Here is a 12,196-nt window from a genome sequence, read left to right as displayed (position 1 = left end):
TCAGTACAGATATATATATATATGTATATAGTTATGTAGTACATAATTAGTATAGATATAACTATAGTTGTGTTGTACATAATCAGTACAGATATAAATATAGTTATGTTGTACATAATCAGTACAGATATATACATGTATATAGTTATGTTGTACATAATTAGTACAGATATAACTATAGTTATGTTGTACATAGTTAGTACAGATATAACTATCGTTATGTTGTACATAATCAGTACAGATATAACTATAGTTATGTTGTACATAACTAGTACAGATATAACTATAGTTATGTTGTACATAACTAGTACAGATATAACTATAGTTATATTGTACATAATCAGTACAGATATAAATATAGTTATGTTGTACATAATCAGTACAGATATAAATATAGTTGTGTTGTACATAATCAGTACAGATATAAATATAGTTATGTTGTACATAATCAGTACAGATATATATATATATGTATATAGTTATGTAGTACATAATTAGTATAGATATAACTATAGTTGTGTTGTACATAATCAGTACAGATATAAATATAGTTATGTTGTACATAATCAGTACAGATATATACATGTATATAGTTATGTTGTACATAATTAGTACAGATATAACTATAGTTATGTTGTACATAGTTAGTACAGATATAACTATCGTTATGTTGTACATAATCAGTACAGATATAACTATAGTTATGTTGTACATAATTAGTACAGATATAACTATAGTTATGTTGTACATAATTAGTACAGATATATACATGTATATAGTTATGATGTACATAACCAGTGTAGATATATACATGTATATAGTTATGATGTACATAATCAGTACAGATATATAACGTATACATGGCATGAACCTACCTCGCTGTCCACTGCCTGCCATGTTGCCTGATGCTAGGACTTTGATGGGGGAAACATTCTTTCAGCCAAATACTCAACACGACAACAAAACAAGTATATACGACCTATTTGACAGGAAAACAGCATGGAAGCCATAAAGCATTTTTATGGCTCATTTGCAAGCAAATTGAAAAATGGCAAATATTTTTGTTAGGGCTCATTAAGCTGGCAGCAAAATTTTAAAGTTTTCTCTTTAACCTGTAATAAAATCGTACTCGGTATTAATCGTGAAAGTTGTGGTTAACTTCAAGCAGCAGGCAATATGTCACCATAACCCGCTAGTGTATAAAAAGTTTGCATATTGGCATATTTAAGCGCGTTGAAGCTTGGCTGTTCCTTGTCCATCTTTCTCTATCGATCTTTTTCTTCTCCATCCATCTGTTCGGTAGGTTCTGTCTTTAAGGCCGGAGCTGGCTTCTTTTTGAGGCCGGCTTGTTTCTTCCTCAAAACTTAAACTAAACAGCTTTTCATTCACTCACATCAACTTACAGGAGTATTTATAATACGACCTCGTACAATATCCTACATCTGTCTCTATTTATAATACGACCTCGTACAATATCCTACATCTGTCTCTATTTATAATACGACCTCGTACAATATCCTACATCTGTCTCAGCTGTTTGAATTCTATGAACATCAGTTCAGTTGAGCCGCCAATGCCTCATCTTACTCAAAGTTTATCAAGCGAAGTCCTACGCGTTTTGTCGTTCACCACTGTTGTGTCTTTACATACCCATCATCTTCATAGTTGTTGGTGCCTCAAAGTACAATTTATTAGGAAAATTTGACAAATTATATTGTCAATTGACATTAGAATCTTTCAAAATCATTGCAATATTTCGTTTCAACATAATAAATGATAATTATAATAAAGATAGTAAATAATAACAAAGAATAAATCAAACTAATTCTGAGTTAAAGTTGAGCCTGAATGAGATTGTAGTAGCATCCCTTCTTCTCAATAAGTTCCTCATGGCTGCCCATCTCTACTATCCTTCCATCTTCTATCACTCCTATTTTATTAGCATTCTTTATAGTTGATAGTCTGTGAGCTATAATTATAGCCGTCCTTCCCGCCATCGCTCTTTCTAGCGCCTCCTGAACAATCTACAACATAAGCAGTCTTTGTGTTACCACAGACTAGGCTTACTTACAGTGACTGAATCACTAGCACGTGTTGAAAGTGACCAGATTTGAACCAACCTTCTCACTTTCAGCATCGAGGGCAGACGTAGCTTCATCTAAAAGTAAAATAGCTGGATTTCTAACCAGTGCCCTGGCAATAGCAATTCTTTGTTTCTGTCCTCCACTCAGCTGAGTTCCCTTTGCTCCAACATTTGTCTCATAGCCCTAAAAATATATAAAAAGCATTTTCAACATGCATCATGCAACAGGGACTTCAGCATTTCTATTTTACTAGAAAGATTAACTGCTCTCTTTGATTGCTGTTTAGATGAAATTTTAAAGAAGGGAGTAACAATAATGAGGTCAACAGTGAGGTCAACAGTGAGGTCAAGATAGAGGTCAACATTGAAGTCAACAGTGAGGTCAACAGGGAGGTCAAGATAGAGGTCACCATTGAAGTCAACAGTGAGGTCAACAGGGAGGTCAAGATAGAGTTCAACATTGAAGTCAACAGTGAGGTCAACAGGGAGGTCAACAGTGGGCCAACAGTGAGACCACCAGTGAGATCAGCAGTCAGGTCAACAGTGAGACCACCAGTGAGGTCAACAGTCAGGTCAATAAAATAACAAATGAAACATATCATGCTAGGATTGACATTGCTGCTTTATAGCCTGAAGACAAAAATCTCCACCACTGTCTTGTTACCCATAAAGCTAGCGACCTACAATTCACTCTTTGGTCAAAACCAGATAGCTGGTGCACCAAAGGTGCAATTTTTAAAAGATTTTATACTTGAAGGGCAAATTTAGATGCTGACCAAGTATTCTGCCAAACAACAAGTTCTATTACTTCAGTAGACAACTTCCAGTTGACCTTCAGTGTGCTAGTTAAGCACCAACATCTGACAACTCCTTATTGCCCCTGCAAGCTGCATGTGATCAATCACTCACTTTAGGTAGAGAAGTGATGAAGCCATGAGCATTTGCCTTTCTGGCAGCTTCTATAATTTCATCAATAGCTACTTCTCTTCTGTTGTCACCATAAGCTATGTTCTCTCTAATAGTCATGTCAAATAGAGTGGGCTCCTGAGAAACCATTCCTAGCTGATGACGTAACCATTGAATGTTCAAACTTTTTACATCTTCTCCATCTATAGCCTGAAAGTTGCAAAGGTCAATAGTTCCTTCTATGCAATATAAATACATAAAATCTTTACTTGCAGAAAAGGAAGCGGTAAGAAACAAATTAGTAGATTTGACAACAAAATAAGATACATTTTAATTAGCGGATATAAAAGCTTGAGAAGAGCAGAGCCCTAAATCACAAATGGCAATAATCTGAAATCAAACTCTATGTACATGTAGATTATCAGTGTGGCAATTGAAAGAATATTCTCTAACAATGATTATAACAATTTTATAATAAAAAGAATAAGTTTACCAGATTGAGTTAAATTAATAAAAAAATATCGATAGAACCACCTATAAAACTATCAATATCCATAGAGTTAAAACTAAAACATAGAGTTATGGCAGGAATTGTAGTTTATTACTAAATATGTATCAATTAAGGTAGATGGTTTGGCTCTATAAAAGTCAATAGTTGACTCTGTGATGTTAGTACACGAGACTTGTCTGCGCAACAAAAATATAAGCAATAAAAAACACACAAAATTGTTATAAGTTGGACGAATGAACAAGTATGCTACCGCCATTGTTTAAAGATCATGTTCAAACTTTTATCAACTTTTGCTGAAGCAGCAACTGTAGAGAAGTGATCTATTCAAGAAAATTATGTTATTTCGTCAAACTTCTAAATACAAAATTATCAATACCAGTCAATTCTGAATTGCAATAAAGTCAGAAGTCAAACTGGGTAACTCAAATCACTGCTAACATGTAACATAAACTATAATAATAATGGTAATAACAACAGTCTTATCAATATATATATTATGCTCAGCAGTTTTAATAATACATTTTTAATAAAATTAGCAGTACTTTTTTAAAAAATCAATATGCATAGAGTGATGACAGATTGGTAAATAGACCCATAGATTCATGGGGTATATACAATCTACTAATAGATCAACGTGCATAGAGTGATGAGAGATCTGTAAATAGACCCAAAGATTCTTGAGGGATGTTACTGTATATCGACTAATGGTCCACTTACTCGGAAGATATAACTAAAAAAAGGTTTTCTGATTCACAAGCCAGTAACCACTCTCTTATACTTTAGCTGGTTTTTAAAACTACTCACCACTTGTCCGGAGATACTGTCATAAAACCTTTCTAACAAAGAGATGGATGTACTTTTACCACATCCACTGGCTCCTACTAAAGCAAATGTTTTTCCACTCTCTACACTGAAAGTTGTTTTCTGCAAGACCTTGACCTCTTCTCTGGTTGGGTAGCTGAATTCAACCTGATTGAACTCAACCCGACCTTCAATTGTATCCTAAAATTGACAAAAAACTACATCAGTTAATTTATAACAAACAGTTCAAAAACAAGCAGGTCAGCAGCAAGTGAATCAGCAACAAATGAGGTAACAACAAGTGAGTCAGCAGCAAGTAAGTCAACAAAAAGTAAGTCAACAAAAAGTAAGTCAACAGCGAGTGAGTTAACAACAAGTAAGTCAACAACAAGTGAGTCAACAACAAGTCAGTCAACAACAAGTGAATCAACAACAAGTAAGTCAACAGCAAGTAAGTCAACAACAAGTGAGTCAACAACAAGTGAGTCAACAACAAGTGAGTCAACAAAAAGTGAGTCAACAACAAGCAATTCAACAATAAGTGAGTCAAAAACAAGTAAGTAAACAACAAGTGAGTCAACAACAAGTAAGTCAACAGCAAGTAAGTCAGCAACAAGTGAGTCAACAAGTGAGTCAACAACAAGTGAGTCAACAACAAGTAAGTTAACAACAAGTAAGTCAACAAAAAGTGAGTCAACAGCAAGTGAGTCAACAACAAGTAAGTCAACAGCAAGTAAGTCAGCAACAAGTGAGTCAACAAGTGAGTCAACAACAAGTTAAAAAACAACAAGTGAGTCAACAACAAGTAAGTTAACAACAATTGAGTCAACAACAAGCAAGTAAACCACAAGTGAGTCAACAACAAGTCAGTCAACAACAAGTGAATCAACAAGTAAGTCAACAATAATAAGTCAACAACAAGTAAGTCAACAACAAGTAAGTCAACAAAAAGTGAGTCAACAGCAAGTGAGTCAACAACAAGTAAGTCAACAGCAAGTAAGTCAGCAACAAGTGAGTCAACAAGTGAGTCAACAACAAGTTAAAAAACAACAAGTGAGTCAACAACAAGTAAGTTAACAACAATTGAGTCAACAACAAGCAAGTAAACCACAAGTGAGTCAACAACAAGTCAGTAAACAACAAGTAAGTCAACAGCAAGTCAGTCAACAACAAGTGAATCAACAAGTAAGTCAACAATAAGTGAGTCAACAACAAGTAAGTACACAACAAGTGAGTCACCAACAAGTGAGTCAACAACAAGTGAGTCACCAACAAGTGAGTCAGCAACAAGTAAGTAAACAACAAGTGAGTCAGCGTACATTATTAGAGCATTAGCAAATTTAGTGAGAGGTATAGCCACTTTTTAAGTCCAACATAGGTGCAAAAACACTTACAAAGGTAGCTCCTTCACCTGAACTTGAGTCAATTAGAGATTTCCTTGTCAGAATTTTATTGACGTTACAAGCAGCCATCTTGGCTTTGGGGTAATCTGGTAGCTGTGATGCAGTTTTTCCAGCGGCTAAGCTTCCCATAACCACTGCGACGTAGATCCTTTAAAGTTACAAAGTTTCATGACAGAGTCTATCAATCTTATACAGTCAGTCTTATTTTAAGGTTCAAGTTACTGTACTGTCTAACTTTCAGATTATAGTTGGGCTAATAATTTCTAAGACTGATTTACTTTCTCACTACATCCCAGTTTTTTATTAGTGAAATTCATTTTCCATGGCTTCTCATGTTCCACATCTTCATTCTTGTTCTAACATCTAAAACTGCTGTCACTCTATATTCGTCTTAGTCCTGTTCTGTCTAGCTCTCGTATATTCACCGTCCCACCCTCTCTACCCCCTTCCTCTTACATGCCTGCTCCAATCTCGACTTTATTTTCTACCAAGCACCTCACCATTTTTTTTCTTTGTTCCACCCCTTCCCATCAAATTATTTTATCAGGTTCAATCTCTTTCAATACTTGATTATTCAGCTTTATTCTTTATCACTTTGTTTTAAAGTAATTTTTATTATGTCTAATTATTATCTTTAGTCAACATTTCACATTTTGTAAAAATTACAGAGGACTTGACCCTGAACTTACTCTAATTCACATGATAATCTTTTGTCTGTTTCCTTTATAACTCCTGCGACTCAGTTTATGAAATAACTCGTTTACGGCTTAGATTAAACTGGAAGATGCCTAAACTAAAACAAAACTAATCGGTTGCGTCATTTTGCATACTTCACATGCTTTCTGATTTTAATAAACTTGTCTTCCTAATATTAAAAGAACAAAGGAAAATATGGTTCTTCTTCAACTAAGATAGCAGTTTTACAACTATGAGTCTAGTAACAAATGGTCAGTTAATTACCGTCTTTAAAATCAGCAACAGCATCATCAAAATCTGAAGAGATGAAGAAACATATTTGAAAAGTACTGAATACATGAGATGCCTTTTCTAATAGTAATTATAGAATGTATAAAAGTATTTTGCTTCGGCATCAATTCCTTTAATATTAGTATGAAAGTATTTAACAGCTGTATTTTATCATATTGACTAGCATAATTCCCGGCGTTCCGCTAGTCAAAATCAACTTACAAACAGTGACAGGTAATGTAGTTGCCTGCCATTTGCCATTAGCCTGGCACATTGTCAATGGATAATTTGAGTAACCTAGTAATTACTAATAAGAGCCACGAGAGCAAGCATAAAATGACGCTCCGCCATAGCGGACGCGGTTTGGGTATTTTTACCCACATAGCAACACATATCGACCAATGAATACATCAATGGTGCATAGCTCAATGGTTTAGCATATTGTCTGGGAAATGGGAGGTTCTGAGTTCAACTCTTTTGTAATACGGATTCTTCCTTCCAAGATTTTAATAGCTATAGCTGGACAAACCAAATCACACGCTCACAAATTTTTAGATTCCTATATATAGATTATTCAGCTAACATAAACGGTTGATCTTTGACAGTAAACAGTGAGTGCCATTGCCAGCTAAAACTATGTACAGTGCAGATGCACTCAGTAAATCACAGGAATCTTGCATCACTGTTAACTTGTACTATAATTACACGGAGTTATATCACACAACCTTTCTTTATTTTGTGCTTGATAGAATTTTCATAATGATTTTACGGCGCAGTCAAACACATTTATATAACAGAAAACCATTTTTACATTCCAGCATCAGCACACCAGAGTAAAGCGTTCAAACAGATCAGAGCATACATTTGATTAGATCTCAAAATTTGAACAACAATCTTTAATCTGACCTCTATTATGAACTTCAACTTAATCATTTACCTGGCCCTAACTCAACCTCTAACATGACCTCTAACTTGACCTCTATCCCAACCCCTAACTCGACGCCTAACTATATTTGTAATTTGATCTCTAACCTAAGCTCTAACCTGACTATGTAGTAAAACGGTATGCTAGCATCTCTCCATGGGATGCAATCACAATAGCAGAGATATCCTCCAAAGCCATAGACAATTGTGTACATGAAGAACATGAGTGACTGGGATAGAGAGTAGGCAAATCCATAAATAAATGCTTTCTTCTTATCGTTTCTGTAAAAAAGTTACATAAAATCAATGTCTGACTTTTAAAACTTTAGGGTTATAATACATCTAATCAGATAAAAACAGAAAACATAAAAACATACTGTAAGACTTTGTAGTTGATTATTTAAACAAGGATAGCTGGGTCATACTCACAGGTAAAGATTCTTAAAGTGCTGGCGGAAGTTGTCTGTGAAATACCTCTGTCTATTTAGTGATGTCACAGTACGCATGTTGCTTATTGCTTCTTGCGCCATCTGGTGGAATACACACGAGACCTCAATGTTACTCACATAAGCCGTTAATATATACTGTTAATTCTCAAAAACCTTGGCTAGCCGAGTGTTTAGGAAGGGATGAAAAGTACTTTGTGCTTAACAGAACAGAAAGTTTGTTTGTCAACAAAAAATAGAGATTGGTAATTGGTGCATCACAGCGGCTATAAACATCTACATATTTAAACAAGGCGACAGTTCTCAGTACAGTTATAATATTAAGTTCATACATCTTTTATAATTTATAACATGTTGTGTAAATCATGCAAAAACTTGTTGTTTGTGTCACAAATAGTAAAATTACAACGAACTTGATGGCAGTCAAAGAAAACATCTCAAGCTTAACCACACACTGAGTGTCAATATTGCTTCAGCACAATGCTGATTGGTTATTCAACATTTCTGTATAGTAGTGCTAGCTTTAAGATTGGTTACTCAACATTTCTGTATAGTAGTGCTGGCTATATGATTGGTTATTCAACATTTCTGTATAATAATGCTTGCTATATGATTGGTTATTCAACATTTCTGTATAGTAGTGCTAGCTTTAAGATTGGTTACTCAACATTTCTGTATAGTAGTGCTGGCTATATGATTGGTTATTCAACATTTCTGTATAGTAGTGCTAGCTTTAAGATTGTTACTCAACATTTCTGTATAGTAGTGCTGGCTATATGATTGGTTATTCAACATTTCTGTATAATAATGCTTGCTATATGATTGGTTATTCAACATTTCTGTATAGTAGTGCTAGCTTTATGATTGGTTACTCAACATTTCTGTATAGTAATGCTGGCTATATGATTGGTTATTCAACATTTATGTATAGTAGTGCTGGCTATATGATTGGTTACTCAACATTTCTGTATAGTAATGCTGGCTATATGATTGGTTATTAACATTTATGTATAGTAGTGCTGGTTTTATAATTAGGTACTCAACATTTCTGTTTGGTAATAACTGAGCACTGAGCCAGTCAGTCCATAAGCTAAGACCCATAAGCTATCAGGAACAGTGCATGAATTGTTATAACGTTTACAACTGTCTGTGACATTTACAACGGTCTGTGACATAAACAACTGTCTGCGACACTATTAACAACTGTCTGTGACAGTAGCAACTGTCTGTGATGTTAGCAACTGTCTAAGGCATGAGCTGTGGCAAAAAACATGGTTCAATTTTAAATTTCAAAATTGGAAACTAGGAAAACGAAAAAAGCTTCCCACAACAACCGTTAACTTCAAAACTGCATAGAAATAAATTCTAGGCATTATAAACTCAATCAAAACTAACTGTTGCAGACCTGGCCCAACTCATACAAAAATAGAAAATAACATTTTATTGCAACATATTGCTTTAAACAGCAGGAGAGTTGAGCCGTTCAACATGCTGTCACTAACAATTGTTTCAACGCCATACAGCAACAAAGAACAATGGACTTTTTAGATTAACAAATATATCTTCACAAGCTGTTTTCTGATGATAGCGCTTTATATACCTTTGAGAATTCCAAAATGAAATTGTGCAAAAATTATGAGATGTTACAAAGTTTTATCTAAACTGGAGCTAATATAGTAAATTTAGCCTGATCTAATTTGATCTACTCCAATCTAATCCGATATAAACTGATGTAATCTGATTTAATCTGATCTAATATGATATAATCTGATATAATCTGATATAATCTGATCTAATATGATATAATCTGATATAATCTGATCTAATCTGATATAATCTGATCTAATCTTATATAATCTGATACAATCTGATTGAATCTGATCTAATCTTATATAATCTGATCTACATGTAATATGATATAATCTGATCTAGTCTGATCTAATCGTTTCTAACCTGATTTGATCTAATCCTCTATAATCGGATTCAAACTGATCTATTCCGATCTAATATGATTTATTTTGATATAATCTGATCTAAAATAATGTAATCTGATCTAATTTGAACTGACTTAATCTAATATAATTGTATCTAAATATCAAACAACATCAGCAAAACTTCGCACGTAGGCATAGTCTTTGGTCGACAGGTCCAAGTTTAATTTAATAAATTTGAAGAGTACATAGACTTCTGATAAATCTAAAATTAGGATCACAGTCTTCAGTTGTCAATAGGGAGAAAGGACAAAAGTTGAAAATGCTCTGAACAATTTTTTGAGATGTGTTCAAGTTACTTTACCTTTCCACCTTCAACAATAGAAAGCTTGTTGCTGACTGAATAGCCTCGAGCCATGTTTTGCTGTACCTTTCCAGCAATCATCATGATAGGCACAAACACGACAGCTACCAAGGCAACCTCCCAGACATGAACTAAGGCTATGATTAATGCTCCAAGAATTGTTGCTCCTGACTCTGCCAAAATCCCGATTCGCATAACCAATGCCTGTAGAAAGTTTTAATTATTAATTAGTTTCAATATTTTATAAATAATTTGGTTCAATGAAAAATATGTTTTATGTTATATAGAACACAATAAAAAATTTCATGTATAATTTTTTGCTACATTAGGATACAACTTTTTGTTAAATAACATATGGTACATATTTTAAGACTCCATATATGTGATTAAGGTTAATCTAGGCACCTGCGAGTACATATTCTCAGACTCTATATATGTGATAAAAGTAAATCTAGGCACCTGCTGGTACATATTCTCAGACTCTATATATGTGATAAAAGTTAATCTAGGCACCTGCTGGTACATATTCTCAGACTCTATATATGTGATAAAAGTTAATCTAAGAACATGCTGGTACATATTCTCAGACGCCATATATGGGATAAAGGTTAATCTAGGCACCTGCTGGTACATATTCTCAGACTCTATATATGTGATAAAAGTTAATCTAGGCACATGCTGGTACATATTCTCAGACGCCATATATGGGATAAAAGTTAATCTAGGCACCTGCCGGTACATATTCTCAGACTCTATATATGTGACAAAAGTTAATCTAGGCACATGCTGGTACATATTCTCAGACGCCATATATGGGATAAAGGTTAATCTAGGCACCTGCTGGTACATATTCTCAGACTCTATATATGTGATAAAAGCTAATCTAGGCACATGCTGGTACATATTCTCAGACGCCATATATGGGATAAAGATTAACCTAGGCACCTGCTGGTACAACAATAAAATAAAAGCAAACCAGCAGACTTTAAGGGTGCTCATGGATGTGCGCAATTGTGTTAAGAGAAGTTACTATATTATATTTGATTTTATTGCGTTATATTGTATTATAGTATACAACACATTAAACTACATTATATCATGCTAGAATATAATGTATTTTTATTGTCATACCGTCAGGCGGTGATGTAGAAGCTTGTAGCTTACCCCTTTAACTAAAGGAGCATCAGCTGAAAGGCGAGTGTTCAAGAGCGCCGTTCCATTTTCCTCCTCATCAAAGAAGGAAATTTCCTGCCTGACCAAAGAAGAGAATGTTTTTTTTCTCAGTCTCGCAGTCAACTTCTCTCCAGTCATAGAGAAAGTAAAATGCTGAACAGCCTTACTCAGACCTGTCACGGCTCCGGTAGTGATTGTGTATGAGGCGAGCTTGCTAACCTTCTGTCTCTGGATTTCAAGGTCGGGTTCAGAGAGCACCTAAAAATTATGTGAAATAATCTACTCAGAGCAATAATAGTCATGCTCTAAACTAACAGCAGGTAGTATGTACTACCCTTGCTCTACACTAACAGCAGGTAGTATGTTACTCTGTACCATCCTTGCTCTACACTAACAGCAGGTAGTATGTTACTCTGTACCACCCTTGCTCTACACTAACAGCAGATAGTATGTTTCTCTGTACTACCCATGCTCTACATTAACAGCAGGTAGTATGTTTCTCTGTACCACCCTTGCTCTACACTAACAGCAGGTAGTATGTTACTCTGTACTACCCTTGTTCTACACTAACAGCAGGTAGTATGTTACTCTGTACTACCCTTGCTCTACACTAACAACAGGTAGTATGTTACTCTGTACCACCCATGCTCTACACTAACAGCAGGTAGTATGTTACTCTGTACCACCC

At 34.7% G+C, this 12,196-nt stretch overlaps 2 protein-coding genes across 2 annotated transcripts in view; both read right to left on the bottom strand.

Moving 5' to 3' along the window:
• LOC137406935 (multidrug resistance protein 2-like) overlaps nucleotides 1-897 on the bottom strand; it is a 33,043-nt gene extending 32,146 nt beyond the window's left edge. The window contains exon 1 of the mRNA XM_068093536.1: nucleotides 876-897. Within this exon, the coding sequence (XP_067949637.1) occupies nucleotides 876-897 (22 nt within the window). The remainder of the gene's footprint in view (nucleotides 1-875) is intronic.
• A 777-nt stretch (nucleotides 898-1,674) lies between these two features.
• LOC137405628 (ATP-dependent translocase ABCB1-like) overlaps nucleotides 1,675-12,196 on the bottom strand; it is a 52,010-nt gene continuing 41,488 nt past the window's right edge. Inside the window, exons 15-23 of the mRNA XM_068091950.1 lie at nucleotides 11,500-11,766; nucleotides 10,336-10,539; nucleotides 8,024-8,124; nucleotides 7,715-7,876; nucleotides 5,696-5,852; nucleotides 4,305-4,502; nucleotides 2,993-3,199; nucleotides 2,121-2,267; nucleotides 1,675-2,024 (exon numbers count right to left, since the gene is read on the bottom strand). Coding sequence (XP_067948051.1) covers nucleotides 1,833-2,024; nucleotides 2,121-2,267; nucleotides 2,993-3,199; nucleotides 4,305-4,502; nucleotides 5,696-5,852; nucleotides 7,715-7,876; nucleotides 8,024-8,124; nucleotides 10,336-10,539; nucleotides 11,500-11,766 — 1,635 coding nt within the window. The 3' untranslated portion in view covers nucleotides 1,675-1,832. The remainder of the gene's footprint in view (nucleotides 2,025-2,120; nucleotides 2,268-2,992; nucleotides 3,200-4,304; nucleotides 4,503-5,695; nucleotides 5,853-7,714; nucleotides 7,877-8,023; nucleotides 8,125-10,335; nucleotides 10,540-11,499; nucleotides 11,767-12,196) is intronic.

Source organism: Watersipora subatra, chromosome 10, assembly GCF_963576615.1.
Source record: "Watersipora subatra chromosome 10, tzWatSuba1.1, whole genome shotgun sequence".
In the NCBI taxonomy this organism is placed as follows: domain Eukaryota; kingdom Metazoa; phylum Bryozoa; class Gymnolaemata; order Cheilostomatida; family Watersiporidae; genus Watersipora; species Watersipora subatra.
The sequence above is the reverse complement of the archived record's forward strand: the minus strand, read 5'-3'. Positions and strand labels throughout refer to the sequence as shown.